We start from the raw sequence: 18,324 nt of genomic DNA, 5'->3' as shown, positions 1-18,324 counted from the left end.
AAGCATTCTTGGCTAGCGCAGTATGCTTTGCCCAACTGCGGGCAAAGCCGAAAAGCCAGACTGCGTATGCGCCGGTTAACTAAGCCCCAGAAGTGTTTTGCTGTGTTCCGGGGCTTAGTTAACCGGCGCATGCACAGTCAGGCTTTTCGGCTTTGCCCACAGTTGGGCAAAGCATACTGCGCTAGGCAAGAATGCTTAGCGCACGCGCAACAAATGGCGGAGACCTACTCCTATTCCTCAAAAAACTGCGGACGGCGGCCAAGGATGGGGAGGCGGCACACATCGGGAACACCGCCCATCGGACCGGACCGACCTCGTTTTCATCGCCCGCCAAAACCAGGTGACAGATTCCCTTTAAATAAATCAATCAAACCAGAACAAAGGGAAATCTCCTGGACAAGCTTGGGGAAAAAAAACAAAAAAAAACAAAGAATCACTCGCACACTGAATAGACTTCCCGGAAGCACACGCCATGCCAGATCCATCACTAGACTGAGCCCCAACGGATAAACACATTTTTACGATAACTAGGCTATGGACCACAAAACGGGGCATGATTATGGGTAAACGTTTTCTGCAGCACGCGTTTCAGGCCACACCGGCATCTCCTCTAGGAGATACAAAGGTTAACTGTGGTCACCAATACTTGATATCTCACTTTTTGGCAATGTTGCATTTAGAAGGGTCCTGGAAGAAGATATGCAGAGCTGTTTGGTGGGGTCTCACTTTCCCTGTGCCTGCTGGTGACATGGAAAACACAAGGAAGTTAATAATGATTTGCTTTTTCTAATAGTTCTGAATGGATCAAGACATTGCAAAAAAAAAAAAAAAACAGTGGAAGTCCAAGATATGGGACTCCTACCTACATAGAAGAAAAAGACCAAAGCCCTTTCAGCTTTTTGTCTGCCCAATGGCGCTTCTGGCTACTAACAAGGGAAATTCATGAAAATGGGAGCTTGCAGTACCCTTCATGGCCACTATATAAATCTATAGCGCTATTCCCAATCTATTAAGTAGAACAGCTGCAATCAACTGATCGAAGTCAGAACCCACAATCTTGATATTCACCACCCATCATACACATAGGGGTTTAATATTAATACTCGGAAAGCCCCTTTTAAGGATCGGCAGCTAAACCTCCACAATCAGTAAGTGATGGAACATCTTAGTGTAAAATCCCTTTAAATCTAAGCCTGTATACAAGTAAGAACGGCAGACCAATAAAAATCTCTGTGTCGGCTGTAAGGTTTAGGAATCCAGCAGACAATATTTGTCACACACGAAGTGAAAACATTGAATGATAATCGGCACAGAGTCCCACATCTACCATATGCATCCTTCTCCTTAATGTACATGGCACGGTCTTGCAGCATGTCTCCTGCTCGCTCTAATGAGGCTGCATCCATCTGCTTGCTCCATATAGAATATGGCCTGACAATAATACTCAGCTCTTGTAGGTTCTATTCTTTGATTTACATTAATATTCAGCAACACTCAATGATTCCATCTCAAAGTGACCGGATGCCGTAAAGCAGATCGCTTGAATCTGTGACCCCGCAGCTGTTGCAGATCTACGACTCCCAACAGAATATGGGTGGTATGATGGGAGTTGTACATTTACGAAAAAGGTGCGGAGACCATAGATTGTGTCGCAGAGCTCGGGTCTTCCCCAGGAATCTGCCTTTTTTACTTTTATTCAGATCACTCCGATCTTACCAGACTTGGCTCCCAAGACCTTCTCCACTACATTCTCGCAAAGAATTGCATGGAAATGTGGCCACCAATTTTTCACCAGTCTCAGAGGGAACCATGACCAACCACAGATGACCATTTCAGATATCTACCCACTGCCTGGGATATCACCCAACAAGAGCTCCCCAAGAAAGGCAGACTAGTGAGAACAAATCTTTTCACTTTTGGGTGAGGCATACGATTCATGCACCAACCAATTTAACACCAACTCCAAGGATTCCCCCCAAATCTACCAACCACGCCACCAACAGTCAAAGGTATCCTACCACCCAGTATAAAGAGACAATAGAGTGGCAGAATTACCACATTAACCAAAAACAGCCAGAAAGGAGCCTGTAGTTTACAAGCAGCCTAACCCATGGATTTGATGTAAAAGGTCTGGGTAAACCCGCAGGTAACCATTTGGCCCATGACATCTATGCCTATACCAAAAACTTCCGCTCCTTGTGGATTATTGTAGGAATACTTCTGTAATATGGCAGTATCGGCATCATACATTGGATAATCCAGATAATCCAGTAAACCATACTGGAAGACAGAATACGGTACTGAAAACCTCACCCAAAAGTGAACGTTCCTGCTCATGATGGGGGGACTATCCCGTGCCGTTTATTAGAGGTCCATAGAATTGTGTGGGCGCCATATTCATACTAGGCAACACAGTCTGCATTATCCAAGGACAATCCAGACCACAAAGGGGGAAGGGTTCTGTAATGCCCTCCTATTAACGGGCATTCGTACGCTTTTCAGTGGCCGTCCTGGGTCCACAGACTAAGTCCCCCATATACATAACTGTCAACAGTCCCGATTGTATGACTTTATCCCAAAACTGGGCAGGATAGGCAATCCTCGACCTAAAGTGGTCAATCCTGTGCAGTTTTGGGGCAGCCTGGCAGTGGGGCTTAAATGTCAGCCAGTGTGGCCCGATTGTGACTTATGTTGGCCACGCGGGCACATTCTTTACTATGGTTTAGCTGATCGGGGGTGCCTAAATTGTGACAAATTGTACAGATTGTCATCCTCTTCCATAAAGTGGGAACCATTGGGTACATGTAGTATTACATGGCCGCCAAATGACTGGAAGTTCATGTCAGGTAGTGACAGCTCAGGTACTCCATAAAAAAATTAAAAAAAAGACATTTTTATAATCGGGGACCTAGGCAGGGATTTGTCTTTCCGAGAAGTCTAATTGTAAGTCCTGCCTAATTAGCCAAATGTAAAGCAAAAAGCAGCGATTAGGGTGAAGTTTGGTGTGACGGGGTGGGCACACCTGTAGGGTGGGCGCTCTTAGCATCCTCCATCTGCATTTTGCAGATCCCTAGGCTCAGTGTATCTATCTAATGTACTATGCGTACCTTAAATTGAGCTTGTCACTATTTTTGGGGGGTTTTTTTGCAGACATTGATTTGTAACATTCTTGCAGCCCTTTTGCTCATATTTTGTTCCATGGAGATTACTTGCGCCGACATAAAAACGTCTAACATCCAACTCCCACTCACCTGTCAATCAATATTAACTCATCACTCTCTGCTTATTTTAATATTGCATTGAATCACTTAGACAGTAAATCCCTCTATAGATGCAAATTATGCAGAAACCAAACTTATCAATTAAGGAAAAAAAAAAAAAAAAAATTAAAATTACTTCCAGTCCAGGAGTCTGCTCCTCACAAATCCCGGTGGAGAGGAGAACCTTCATCTAGAGTACAAAACGGACATAGGTCGCTTAGGCCGTGTTCACACAGTTTTTTTTCTGCTGGTTAAAAACAACTAGTTCTTGCATGGAAACCTCCGCAGGAAACGCTACTTTTTCTAAAGAGTTTTTTTTACCCCTGAATCGTTATTTTTTAGCCTTCCGATTGGACTGCACCTCTACTTTGGAGCAGCTTCCACCAAAAGTAAAAATGCACTTTTTTCCCCAACCAACCGTTTTTCAAATCCCAAAACACTCAAAATACCTAACAGCTAATTAGTTTTGCAAAAACGAGTGGGGAAAGTCCATCAAGCATTTTTAGGCGACTTTTTGCACAGCGTGCAGCGCTACTCATGGCCGACATCATGGTAAAACCTCAACGAGGTGCATCAGGCGCCATTGCTGAACGACAATTTTGTTTTTCAAGGATAGGAAATGTGAACACAGAAGTGAACCCCCACCATGTGCCCCCATTTATATATGATCCGCTCACTGTAAATGCAGCCGTAACAGAGAGGAGGACATCACCCAAAAAAGCCATCATGTGATAAGGACAACGTGTACAGCCATAGGTTTATCAGAGTCTGCCGGTGACATTTTTTGTTCCGCATCGCACACTTTCTGCTCTACAGCTACGATGAGAATAAGAGTCTAATGTAACATTAACAAGAAGGTTTTCCCATTTTTGTATAAAAAAAATTTAAAGTGGTTTCCCACTAAAGGATATTGGTTGAGGTTTTCACCAATGAGACCCCCACTGATTTCTACAACAGGGGTCCTCAGATGGGACTGAGCTGCTTGGGGTGTAAGACGGTGTCTGGTGGGGGGGTACGGAGCACTCTAGGAGGTGCATGAAGGCTAGAGAGAAGTCTGAAGAGTCTAAAAGGTCTGGACAATAAGGGTGTGTGCACACGCTGCGGATTCTGCTGCGGATCCGCTGACGATTTGGCCCTGCGGATCCACAGCAGTTCCGCAGACATTGTACAGTACAATGCAAGTCAATGGGTTTTCAAAACCGCAGTGCCCACGGTGCGTTTTTTTTCCCGCGAGGATTTGCTGCGGTTTTAAAACCGCAGCATGTCAATTCTTTCTGCGGATTCCGCAACGGTTTGCCACCTGTTCCATTGTCCAGGTGTCAAACCGCAGGGGAAACCCGCAGGTAAACCACAGTCACTTTACCTGCGGTTTTACCTGCGGATCCGCACGGAAAATCCACAGGTGAATCCACAGCGTGTGCACTTACCCTAAAGAGGGGTCTGGAGAGGACAGAGGGGTCTCCAAGAGGAGTTGCTATTCCGAGAAGGACAGTGATGTCTGAAGAGGAAAAAAAAGCGGCAGCGGAGTCTATGGTTCTCATGTCGTTGTATCGTCACTTTAGTCAATGATCGCCAGTGGTCAGGTGTTGACCAGGTTGGACGAGATCGGCCAAAAATCTTGCCAGCAGGACGGAGAAGCGACGGGGGAATCCATGGGCAAGTAAATATAGCACTAGACTGATTTGAGGCGCACACACCAGTCTAATATCCAGGAACTGTGTGAATCCTCCGACTCGGCCACATCACCCACCAGCAGTAATCCATCGTGGGGTCTCTGTCGCTAGAGGATTACACCTCACAACAGGCAGTGAGCAGTAGGCTAGATAGAAGGGAGACCCCCAATGGCCGGCAGTTTGGAGGGAGTTTTCAGAGGTAACAATTCATAAAGTGATTTGGAGATTGTTTATCGAATGAGATCAAGTTCTCTAAAAGCACTAGGACCCCATTTAATGCTCCTTAGCTGATAAAAGCCAAGTTCCCCTTTATTATGTGTAAAGTTATGGAAGCTCTTAAACATTTGTAGACGTCGCAGGTCGGACAATCGGTGCCTGACGTTTTTAGGATTAATGTTCCTTTAAGATGCAGAACAGTGTGATGCTAATCAGGGCTCGCTCCCACAGATTCAATTTGTTCCTGTGGTTAGTTTGTATCTCCGATGTTGACATAATGTATAAAATGAGGCCGTCCTGATAATTATTATGTGTAATTATATTCTATACTACATGAACCATAGCTCCCAAAATCACCCACGTTCACAAGCGCGCGTCGTTCTCGGGCCAATTTACCAGTTTTCTCGTTGCAGTAATCTGGGATTAATTCAGTCATTCATGTTGAACGACGTGACGCTGGCTGGTCTTAAAGGGGACTTGTCTGAAAATTCAACTTTCTATATGCTCTGAATGCAATAAATACAAAGCCAAAGAATCACGGCTCCTACAAACACTCTTGGACCTTCCTAGTGAAATCTTCTACAATCGGAAGATTTGCAATGTTTTTGTTTCTTTTTATTAACCTTGTTATGGAGAGATCACTGATCAGCTGATTACACGCATCCCCTTCAGTGTTTATAGTCACAGCGCCGCACATTCTGCAGTGGCTGTGCCTGGTACTGCACCTCCGTCCTATTTACTGAATGAGGAGCCATGCCTGGCGAGCGTTGAAGGGGTCATGGCTCGGGTCTATAATTTAATTAGCCAGTTGGTGGGGCTGTGAGCAGTAGAGTCACCAATCTTCTACCGATGTGTTGTGAATTCCCTTGCTCGGACTTCTGAGCCGGAGCTCCCTCTGATGGTTACTAGGAGTAGTGGAGCTGGCCAGTCTGATGGAAGTTTGCCACCTGACGACGATGATTGGGAATCTGGGATTACTGGCTGGGAGCATATAAGTGAGCAGGCTTCCCTTAGGCTATGTGCCCACATAGTTTTTAGGTTGTGCGGATTTTGTTGATAAATCCGCAGGTAAATCCGCAGGACAAAAGGCCTGTGGTTTATCTGCGGATTAGCCTGCGGTTTTGCCCTGTGGTTTCACACCTCATAATGATAAGGTGTGAAACCGCACAAAGAATTGACATACTGCGGATTGTAACCCGCAGCAAATCCGCAGCATGTGCACAGCGGTTTTTTTTTCCATAGGAACTAAAGATACTGTACAACGCAGCAGAATCTGCTGCGGACCCGCAGAGCCAAAACCGCTGCGGATCCGCTGCAGAATCTGCAGCGTATGCACATACCCTTAATGGTTGCTGGCGATTTCCTCCTTGTTCATTTTGAGTTCTTCTGTCTCTTGCCTGATCTGCATGTTCAGTTAAGTGATTCTTTTTGCTAATCCTTTGCATCCAATCTGGTTGTGCCTTTTTTTTTGCTTTCTGCTTTGTTGCGAGGGTTCAGCGCTGGGCCCCGTGCCATATGTTACAGCTTGTGTCAGTTCGATCTGTCCCCTGTTATATTAGTATCTTTTGCTTTGCTTCCAGTTCACACGAGAGTGCTGATCTAGCGGGGGTGAGGTCGTGCGGCCTCAGGTTTTTTGTATATCAGATGTGTTGGATTTTTTAAGGTTTTTGCGTGATTGCAGACAGTATCTTTTCTGTCCTGTCCTATCTAGACAGTTTGGGCCCCACAATTTGCTCAGTTTATTTTCTGCCTATGTTTGTGTCTCATCTTCTCTCACCGACAATATATTTTTGGGGGCTATCTATTCCTTTGGGGATCTGCTCCGGGGCAGTTTAGATTTCACCTTTCTGGCTTTAGGCTTAGTTAGTTCTCCGGCTGTGCCGAGGCGTCTAGGGCATCGTAGGAACGCTCCACGGCTACTGCTAGTTGTGTGGATAGGATCAAGGGTCTGCAATCCGCTGAGTTACTAACCTCTCTGGTTTCCTGGTGGCTTAGCCTGTTCCTGCCATACTCTTCGGTGACCCGTTCATAACATCGATGGCTTACTTTATCACAACCTTCTCTAGCAATCCGATGAGCATGAGCGGCTGCCTAATTACCCCATGCACTGAAGGACGTGGCGTGGAGTAAAGAACATGGATGTCCTAATGCTCACTTGGGGACCAAGTGTTACAGGATTAAAACCAAAGCTTATCTTGTCGGAGCAGAGCAGCAACTTCCAACTTTTTAACAAGAAGAGACTATTCGACCGCTTTAAGAAACATACGATAATATGAGAATAACTGGAGATTCCAAATATAAAATTATCTCTGAATGCACAAAGCTGGAAACCCCTCGTTCTCTGCGGTGTAACGCATCCCCTGGACTCCTGGACCGCGCAGCAGGACTCCTGAGTCATTGGCATACAGAGTATGGGACGTTTGCAGGTTCACTGTGGGGGACATAGTTATGGGCACCTTATGCCAGTTAGGACCTGCGGTGGATCAGCTGTGTATTCCCCAATGGGTGCATGCTTCACTTGTTAGTGACTGTGCCCACTGTGTAAAGTAAGTCCTGTTCGCTGCTTTGTCAAAGGCACCAGGAGCCTGTTGGACATTTTGCTGACTCTACTCAGTGCATGAAATCTTCCAACTCTACGATTCTATGATTCTATCTCATTTGCACAAGGAAAGACTAGAAGCAATGGGATGAAACTGAATGGGAGGAGACACAGATTAGATATTAGAAAAAACTTTTTGACAGTTAGAGTGATCAATGAGTGGAACAGGCTGCCACGAGAAGTGGTGAGTTCTCCTTCAATGGAAGTCTTCAAACAGAGGCTGGACAGACATCTGACTGGGATGATTTAGCGAATCCTGCTTTGAGCAGGGGGTTGGACCAGATGGCCCAGGAGGTCCCTTCCAACTCTACGATTCTATGATTCTATGATTCATACTGATCAGTGGCACTTTATTAATAAGCCCTCTGTGTAATATGTATTTGCCCCTTGTTCCCATTAGCTTTTTCCATCCACCCTCCCTTTCAGACCACATAGTAATGTAATCCATCTTCACTTGCAGATTGCCACAAATAATGCAATTGTCATGCACGCTGCTCCGTCAGGAGACATATAATACGATTCCCCTGCACTTCATGTAAGGTCTGTCCGCACGTAATGCAATTATTCTGTACTCTCTCAGTCAGCCCACATATAATGCAATTCTCTTGCACCATCTCAGATGTGTGTTCACATATAATGCAATTCCATAACTAGTTAACATATGTTAACGCATTCTGCTACACTGTAATAGACCGGCAAATGTACAATGTCCCAGACCATAAGTACTGCAAGCGTCTTACAAGGTTTTCTACCATGTCACAATTACACGTTATATGACTTCTAAGCACATTTAATGAAGTCGCTTCACACTACAATACCAGTTCAATATATCAATAACTTGGCTCTCCAAGGGATTTGGGAACAAACTTCTTGATTCAAATTGCAGTCCATGCATAAGTACAGACGTTTCTGTCTCAAAACGACCTTCATCAGTGTACCGACTGCACAGGTAAAGGGAAGGAAAGGTGGACGCAGTGTCCCGCAGAGCTTGCTGGAAAAGGTCCAGATAGAAGGCAGCGTGGTGAACGCTGTATCCAGCACTTGTGCAAAGAACAATACCGCGTTCACCACGCTGCCTTCTATCTGGACCTTTTCCAGTAAGTTAGAATACTCTGTAGGACACTGTGTCCACTTTCTCTTTCCCTTTTGGACCCTACTTGAGCACCTATTCAAGAGTGACGTGATTTTTCTTCATTCTAATACTACATTACCAGGTTGGGCCATACCCAGCCCACCCTCCCGCGCCCCTCTGCATCCTTCCAAGCAAGACTACAGACAGCCTGCCCTGCCGCATCCTCCCAGGCGGGTCCACCGCCCACCCTCCCAGGCTATAGACATCTCTCGCATTCTTCTGCATTCTCACAGGCGGGTCCACCGCCCACCCTCCCAGGCCATAGACATCTCTCGCATTCTTCTGCATTCTCACAGGCGGGTCCACCGCCCACCCTCCCACATCCTCCCAGGCGGGTCCACCGCCCACCCTCCCACACCCTCCCAGGCCACAGACATCTCTCGCATTCTTCTGCATTCTCACAGGCGGGTCCACCGCCCCCACCCTCCCGCATCCTCCCAGGCGGGTCCACCAGCCACCCTCCCAGGTCATAGACATCTCTCACATTCTTCTGCATTCTCACAGGTGGGTCCATAAACCCCCTCACTGATCCTCCCAGGTGTGTTCGTAGAATGCTCTCCTGCATTCCTCTGCATCCTCCCAGGCAGGTCCATAGGCGGGTCTTCCGCATCCTCTAAGGTGGGTCTATGTATTGCGTTCCCAAGCGGGTCCACAGACCACCCCCCCGCATCCTCCCAGGTGGGTCTATAGACATCTCTTTCATTCTTCTGCATCCTCCAAAGCAGGTTCATCATAGACTGTCCTCCCTCATCCTCCTCCCAGGCGGGTCCATAGGCGGCTCTACTACATATGTTAATTTGATTCATTGCTTAACATATTCATAGGTCTTACACTATATTATACAGAAATATTTTCTCAGCCCCAACCTTTATATATCAAGTCACAGATACTTCAAAATTATGTTTCATATCAAAAGGTATCCTCTCCTGCACCAGCTCGGGCCTTACTATGGATAATTCTAGAATATACAGTGTGTATGGAAAGTATTCAGACCCCTTTACATTTTTCACTCTTTGTTTCATCGCAGCCATTTGGTGAATTCAAAAAAGTTTATTTTTTCCTCATTACTGTACACTCTGCACCCCATCTTGACTGAAAAACAGAAATTTATAAATTTTTGTAAATTTATTAAAAAAGAAAAACAAATCTCACATGGTCATAAGTATTCAGCCCCTTTGCTCAGTATTGAGAAGACGAACCTTTTGAGCTAGTACAGCCATGAGTCTTCTTGGGAATGAGGCCACAAGTTTTTCACCCCTGGATTTGGGGATCCTCTGCCATTCTTCCTTGCAGATCCTCTCCAGTTCCGTCAGGTTGGATGGTGAACGTTGGTGGACAGCCATTTTCAGGTCTCTCCAGACATGCTCCATTGGGTTTAGGTCAGGGCTCTGGCTGGGCCAGTCAGGAATCGTCAGAGTTGTTCTGAAGCCACTCCTTTGTTATTTTAGCTGCATGCTTAGGGTCATTGTCTTGATGTAAGGTGAACCTTCGGCCAAGTGTGAGGTCCAGAGCACTCTGGAGGAGGTTTTCATCCAGGATCTCTCTGTAATTGGCCACATTCATGTTTCCTTCAATGGCCACCAGTCATCCTGTCCCTGCAGGCATAGTATGATGCTGCCACCACCATGTTTCCCTGTGGGGATTGTATTGGGCAGGTGATGAGCAGTGCCTGGTTTTCTCCACACATACCGCTTAGAATTATCACCAAAAAGTTCTTTGTCTCATCAGACCAGAGAATCTTATTTCTCATAGTCTGGGAGGCCTTCATGTGTTTTTTTAGCAAAAACTCTATGCAGGCTTTCATATGTCTGGCACTGAGGAGAGGCGTCTGTCGGGCCACTCTGCCATAAAGGCCCGACTGGTGGAGGGCTGCAGTGATAGATGACTTTGTGGAACTTTCTCCCATCTCCCTACTGCATCTGTGGAGCTCAGCCACAGTGATCTTGGGGGTCTTCTTGACCTCTCTCACCAAGGCTCTTCTCCCACGATTGCTCAGTTTGGCTGGACGGCCAGGTCTAGGAAGACTTCTGCTGGTCCCAAACTTTTTCCATTTAAGGATTATGGAGGCCACTGTGCTCTTAGGAACCTTGAGTACTGCAGAAATTCTTTTGTAACCTTGGCCAGATCTGTGCCTTGCCACAATTCTGTCTCTGAGCTCCTTGGCCGGTTCCTTTGACCTCATGATTCTCATTTGGTCTGACATGCACTGTGAGCTGTGAGGTCTTATATAGACAGGTGTGCGCCTTTACAGATCAAGTCCTATCAGTTTAATTACACACAGCTGGACTCCAATGAAGGAGTTGAACCATCTCAAGGAGGATCACAAGGAAAGGGACAGCACATGACATAAATAAACGTGTCTGAGCAAAGGGTCTGTATACTTATAACCATGTGATATTTCAGTTTTTCTTTTTCAATAAATTTGCAAAAATTTCTACATTTGTTTTTTTCAGTCAAGATGGGGAGCAGAGTGTACATTAATGAGAGAAAATGAACTTTTTAGAATTTACCAAATGGCTGCAATGAAACGAAGAGTGAAAAACGTAGAGGGGTCTGAATACTTTCCATACCCGCTGTATTCGCAATCCTGACTGCTACTGTGTACAGGACACATTCTCCGAGCATACAATAGATAACTCTAATCTCTGTTCAGGCCTGGCTACTATATACACCACATTCTCCATCACCACCTTAGACCTCACTGCAGACAGTTGTGTTTTATCTCAGTCCTCACTTTTGTATATTCTCAGTCCTCACTTTTGTATATTACACAATTTTCCAGGATATTCTGATACTTCAGAGATGTACAATGTTTCAGATTCTTCTCATACTATGATATAATAGGATTCTTCTTCCCCTTCTAGGTCCACATTACATGGGCGGCTGATATCGTTGCTGAGTATCGCACACTATGATGGCAGCCCGGCTCTGCTACATCTGTAAGGCGCACAGTTTGCTCATTACTTGCTTACGGACCTCCTTAGACATCACCTGTAAGCGCTCACCTTCCTATATCTGCTTTGTGTTGCAGGATATATGTGTATCACATCCTATACACTTTTTCATCACCCTGGCGTCCATTGTGCCACGCTATTGCAAAAATTATTGCCACCTGCCTCCATTCTCTTTCATAACCCCAACCTCTCACCTTACTGTAGATAAAGTTTCAGAAAAATCTTCCTTTTCACAGAGTTCCTCCACTGCAACCCTGCAAATCAGAATCAACTACACATCGGACCTGATGTAGCAGAGCAGATTCCATTATTTAACCCTTTGCCAAGTCTGCAGATCATTGTGATATCACCTAATTGAGACGAGTCTGCTGTGCTGCACCTCCATCAACACCAAGTCTTCCCCTCACCAGAGGCAGTGATCCAGTTTGCTACCTTAGCTCAGAGTCTGCACACCTTGGCATGTCGGCACATACTAACTGCTACAAGAACACAGACATCCATTTACTTGTTCCATATACTAGGTAACCCATTGTAAATGCACCCCCACATCTTTCTGTAAAAATACAGTAGTCCTGTTACTTGCCCGATATACCAGTATTCAACCCTGGCACACTGCTCGCTGTAACAGTACAGTACTCCATATACTTGTCCCATACAACAGGTTCCAACCCTGGCACACTGCTCGCTCTAACAGTACAGTACTCCATATACTTTCCCCATACACCAGGTTCCAACCCTGGCACACTGCTCGATGTAACAGTACTCCATATACTTGTCCCATACAACAGGTTCCAACCCTGGCACACTGCTCGCTGTAACAGTACAGTACTCCATATACTTGCCCCATACAACAGGTTCCAACCCTGGCACACTGCTCGATGTAACAGTACAGTACTCCATATACTTGCCCCATACACCAGGCTCCAACCCTGGCACACTGCTCGCTGTAACAGTACAGTACTCCATATACTTGCCCCATACACCAGGCTCCAACCCTGGCACACTGCTCGCTGTAACAGTACTCCATATACTTGCCCCATACAACAGGTTCCAACCCTGGCACACTGCTCGCTGTAACAGTACAGTACTCCATATACTCGCCCCATACACCAGGCTCCAACCCTGGCACACTGCTCACTGTAACAGTACAGTACTCCATATACTTGCCCCATACACCAGGCTCCAACCCTGGCACACTGCTCGCTGTAACAGTACTCCATATACTTGCCCCATACACCAGGCTCCAACCCTGGCACACTGCTCGCTGTAACAGTACTCCATATACTTGCCCCATACAACAGGTTCCAACCCTGGCACACTGCTCGCTGTAACAGTACAGTACTCCATATACTCGCCCCATACACCAGGCTCCAACCCTGGCACACTGCTCACTGTAACAGTACAGTACTCCATATACTTGCCCCATACACCAGGCTCCAACCCTGGCACACTGCTCGCTGTAACAGTACTCCATATACTTGCCCCATACACCAGGTTCCAACCCTGGCACACTGCTCGCTGTAACAGTACTCCATATACTTGCCCCATACACCAGGTTCCAACCCTGGCACACTGCTCGCTGTAACAGTACTCCATATACTTGCCCCATACAACAGGTTCCAACCCTGGCACAGTGCTCACTGTAACAGTACAGTACTCCATATACTTGCCCCATACACCAGGCTCCAACCCTAGCACACTGCTCGCTGTAACAGTACTCCATATACTTGCCCCATACACCAGGCTCCAACCTTGGCACACTGCTCGCTGTAACAGTACTCCATATACTTGCCCCATACAACAGGTTCCAACCCTGGCACACTGCTCGCTGTAACAGTACAGTACTCCATATACTCGCCCCATACACCAGGCTCCAACCCTGGCACACTACTCGCTGTAACAGTACAGTACTCCATATACTTGCCCCATACACCAGGCTCCAACCCTGGCACACTGCTCGCTGTAACAGTACAGTACTCCATATACTTGCCCCATACACCAGGCTCCAACCCTGGCACACTGCTCGCTGTAACAGTACTCCATATACTTGCCCTATACACCAGGTTCCAAACCTGGCACACTGCTCGCTGTAACAGTACTCCATATACTTGCCCCATACAACAGGTTCCAACCCTGGCACACTGCTCGATGTAACAGTACAGTACTCCATATACTTGCCCCATACACCAGGTTCCAACCCTGGCACACTGCTCGCTGTAACAGTACAGTACTCCATATACTTGCCCCATACACAAGGCTCCAACCCTGGCACACTGCACACTGTAACAGTACAGTACTCCATATACTTGCCCCATACACCAGGCTCCAACCCTGGCACACTGCTCACTGTAACAGTACAGTACTCCATATACTTGCCCCATACACCAGGCTCCAACCCTGGCACACTGCTCACTGTAACAGTACAGTACTCCATATACTTGCCCCATACACCAGGCTCCAACCCTGGCACACTGCTCGCTGTAACAGTACAGTACTCCATATACTTGCCCCATACACAAGGCTCCAACCCTGGCACACTGCACACTGTAACAGTACAGTACTCCATATACTTGCCCCATACACCAGGCTCCAACCCTGGCACACTGCTCGCTGTAACAGTACAGTACTCCATATACTTGCCCCATACACCAGGCTCCAACCCTGGCACACTGCTCACTGTAACAGTACAGTACTCCATATACTTGCCCCATACACCAGGCTCCAACCCTGGCACACTGCTCACTGTAACAGTACAGTACTCCATATACTTGCCCCATACACCAGGCTCCAACCCTGGCACACTGCTCACTGTAACAGTACAGTACTCCATATACTTGCCCCATACACCAGGCTCCAACCCTGGCACACTGCTCACTGTAATAGTACAGTACTCCATATACTTGCCCCATACACCAGGCTCCAACCCTAGCACACTGCTCGCTGTAACAGTACTCCATATACTTGCCCCATACACCAGGCTCCAACCTTGGCACACTGCTCGCTGTAACAGTACTCCATATACTTGCCCCATACACCAGGCTCCAACCCTGGCACACTGCTCGCTGTAACAGTACAGTACTCCATATACTTGCCCCATACAACAGGTTCCAACCCTGGCACACTGCTCGCTGTAACAGTACAGTACTCCATATACTTGCCCCATACACCAGGCTCCAACCCTGGCACACTGCACACTGTAACAGAACAGTACTCCATATACTTGCCCCATACACCAGGCTCCAACCCTGGCACACAGCTCACTGTAACAGTACAGTACTCCATATACTTGCCCCATACACCAGGCTCCAACCCTGGCACACAGCTCACTGTAACAGAACAGTACTCCATATACTTGCCCCATACACCAGGCTCCAACCCTGGCACACTGCTCACTGTAACAGTACAGTACTCCATATACTTGCCCCATACACCAGGCTCCAACCCTAGCACACTGCTCGCTGTAACAGTACTCCATATACTTGCCCCATACACCAGGCTCCAACCCTGGCACACTGCTCGCTGTAACAGTACAGTACTCCATATACTTGCCCCATACACCAGGCTAGAACCCTGGCACACTGCTCGCTGTAACAGTACAGTACTCCATATACTCGCCCCATACACCAGAATCCCATCACTGGGAGCTTACTCTCTTCTGATTGTCTGCCCAGGCATCTCTGACCCGCTGGAGCCTGGCGCTGATCCCACACTTACATGCCATATAGACTTCACCTCCAGCCCTCTGTGGAATCTCATTATCTGCTCCGCTCGGGGGTCCGTCTATATATAGCAGGCAGCTCCCCTGCGCGTTGCTCCCCCTATTAGGAGCTGCAGTCTGCACGGCACCCATGCGGCTCATGCACCACTCACCGGTTGCAGGGGCTTACGAATGGCAAAATTATTAACCATTAAATGCCTTACCTCTTGCAAAATAACCCAAAATCCCCTGCACCCCCGCCCAAGCAATGGCTGCCAGTTGATACATTTGGGATTCACCTTGTCCCCATAGTCCAGCAGCGTGTGGCTTGTGCCATTGACGCTAGTCTCAGGCAGGGGCTGCGACTTTTAAATAAGCCCCCCCGAATAGGGGGACTATTAACCAATTAATGCCCAGCACCTTGAAAAATAATCTCATATCCCCCTCCCCTCCATACAATGAGCAGCAGCTGATCATTTGGGATTCTCCCCCCCTCCTGCCCCGGCTTCAGATTTACGCTTTTTTTGGGGGGGGCTTTTTAACACCAGGACGGGACGATCGTCTGGAGTCTGTGACGGCGTCTGACAGATTATCGCTCCGTACTGACCCCGCCGCTCACCGTCTCGCCCTACCGCCGCCGCTCACCGTCTCGCCCTACCACCCCCGCTCAGCGTCTCGCCCTACGACCGCCACCGCTCAGCGTCTCACTCTACGACCCCCGCTCACCGTCTCGCCCTACCGCCGCCGCTCACCGTCTCGCCCTACGACCGCCACCGCTCAGCGTCTCACCCTACCGCCCCCGCTCAGCGTCTCGCCCTACCGCCGCCGCTCAGCGTCTCGCCCTACCACCCCCGCTCAGCGTCTCGCCCTACCGCCGCCGCTCAGCGTCTCGCCCTACCACCCCCGCTCAGCGTCTCGCCCTACCGCCCCCGCTCAGCGTCTCGCCCTACCGCCCCCGCTCAGCGTCTCGCCCTACCACCCCCGCTCAGCGTCTCGCCCTACCACCGCCACCGCTCAGCGTCTCGCCCTACCACCGCCACCGCTCAGCGTCTCACTCTACGACCCCCGCTCAGCGTCTCGCCCTACCGCCGCCGCTCAGCGTCTCGCCCTACGCCTACCGCTCAGCGTCTCGCCCTACGCCTACCGCTCAGCGTCTCGCCCTACGCCTACCGCTCAGCGTCTCGCCCTACGCCTACCGCTCAGCGTCTCGCCCTACGCCTACCGCTCAGAGTCTCGCCCTACGCCTACCGCTCAGAGTCTCGCCCTACGACCGCCACCGCTCAGCGTCTCACTCTACGACCCCCGCTCAGCGTCTCGCCCTACCGCCGCCGCTCAGCGTCTCGCCCTACGCCTACCGCTCAGCGTCTCGCCCTACGCCTACCGCTCAGAGTCTCGCCCTACGCCTACCGCTCAGAGTCTCGCCCTACGACCGCCACCGCTCAGCGTCTCACTCTACCACCCCCGCTCAGCGTCTCGCCCTACCGCCGCCGCTCAGCGTCTCGCCCTACCGCCGCCGCTCAGCGTCTCGCCCTACCGCCGCCGCTCAGCGTCTCGCCCTACGCCTACCGCTCAGAGTCTCGCCCTACGACCGATCGTTTGTCGTTAGCCACAAGGTGAAGAAACTTTTTTTAAGCTTTTTTGGGGCTAAATCACGATTGGTGAAGAACTTCTTATTGGGGTAAATATTCTAACGTTACATGGGACTGACTTTTTTCTCTTTTTTTAAGTTATGGTAAAAATTTAAGACAAATGAAACCCCAATGTCTCGGTGTAACGGGGCCCACGGCAGACACAGGGGCCCCCGCGGGTCACGTGCCACTTACCGGCGTCCTCCCAGGTGACGGCCCCTCCTCTCTCCGAGCTCATGGCGCCTCGGTCGGGTCAGGGGGACCGTGGTGCTGGTGTCGCCCCCTCCTCACACGTCCTCGCTCCGGACATCCCACCTCACGCTCGGTGAACTCCCGCCCGCTCCCCCCGAGCTCCGCGCACCGACTGCTCCCCGCCGGCGGCCGGCCGGGACTAAACAGCCGTGACGTCACCGCCAGCCCGCCAATCACCGCGCGGTCCCCGGCTCAGCATCCACCTGGGTGACACCCCTTCACTGCCGGCCTGCGGTGCTGGAATGCGCGCCGCTCCGGAGGCTGCTGCGCGCGGAAACTTCTGCTGCGCAGATTATGGGCGATCTGTGCACGAATCCCGTAGGTGGGTGGTGGAGGTGCCTTTCTTCACTTTCAAACTTGTTTGTGAATTCTTTTCCACAGTTTCTTTTCTTTTTTTATGCTCTTTTTATGAACCTCTTTTTATGCCATTATTTTGGAGAGGTGAATTTACTTTTTCACTGTATTAGATACGTTTCATGATATTTATTTTTTACATTTTATTTATCATGGAGAAAGACGATTACAGGGATTTTTATTTATTGTTTTATGTTTTGTAGGGGTTTTTTTATGTTTTTTATCGCTCCCCCGGGGACTCGTCCAACACTCTGAAGTAGTGTGATATTGTAGGTTATTGTAAAATTATACAGCCCGGCCACATATAGGGGTACGGACATGGGAGACACAGGTGGGACTGCCAGGTGTTCCCAGGGCTCAGAGGCAGCTGTCGCTCCCTTTATAATACTGACATACAGTTACATAATGCCGCCATTCACTGCCCAAATAATATCACCATACAGTCTACATAATACTGCCACACAGTGCCCAAATAATATCACCATACAGTCTATATAATACTGCCATATAATGCCCAAATAATATCATCATACAGTCTATATAATACTGCCATATAATG

The 18,324-nt window shown here is 48.6% G+C and overlaps 1 protein-coding gene across 3 annotated transcripts in view; it reads right to left on the bottom strand.

Moving 5' to 3' along the window:
- The window catches only part of CHRM4 (cholinergic receptor muscarinic 4), a 49,875-nt gene extending 32,316 nt beyond the window's left edge, over positions 1 to 17,559 (bottom strand). For 2 of the 3 annotated variants that reach the window (XR_012219690.1, XM_073541676.1), the window contains exon 1: positions 15,549 to 16,189. Coding sequence is in view for 2 of the 3 variants with exons in the window: in XM_073541676.1 (XP_073397777.1) it covers positions 15,549 to 15,693 (145 nt within the window). In the remaining variant the exon portion in view is untranslated. Of the gene's footprint in view, positions 1 to 15,548; positions 16,190 to 17,354 lie in introns of those variants that run through there. The other variant, XM_073541678.1, reaches the window with a different exon arrangement.
- Between the last annotated feature and the right edge of the window lie 765 nt (positions 17,560 to 18,324).

This window comes from Dendrobates tinctorius, unplaced genomic scaffold, assembly GCF_039654945.1.
Source record: "Dendrobates tinctorius isolate UK_male_01 unplaced genomic scaffold, ASM3965494v1 ptg000124l, whole genome shotgun sequence".
Classification (NCBI taxonomy): Eukaryota; Metazoa; Chordata; class Amphibia; order Anura; family Dendrobatidae; genus Dendrobates; species Dendrobates tinctorius.
This window is presented reverse-complemented; position numbering and strand designations above follow the sequence as displayed.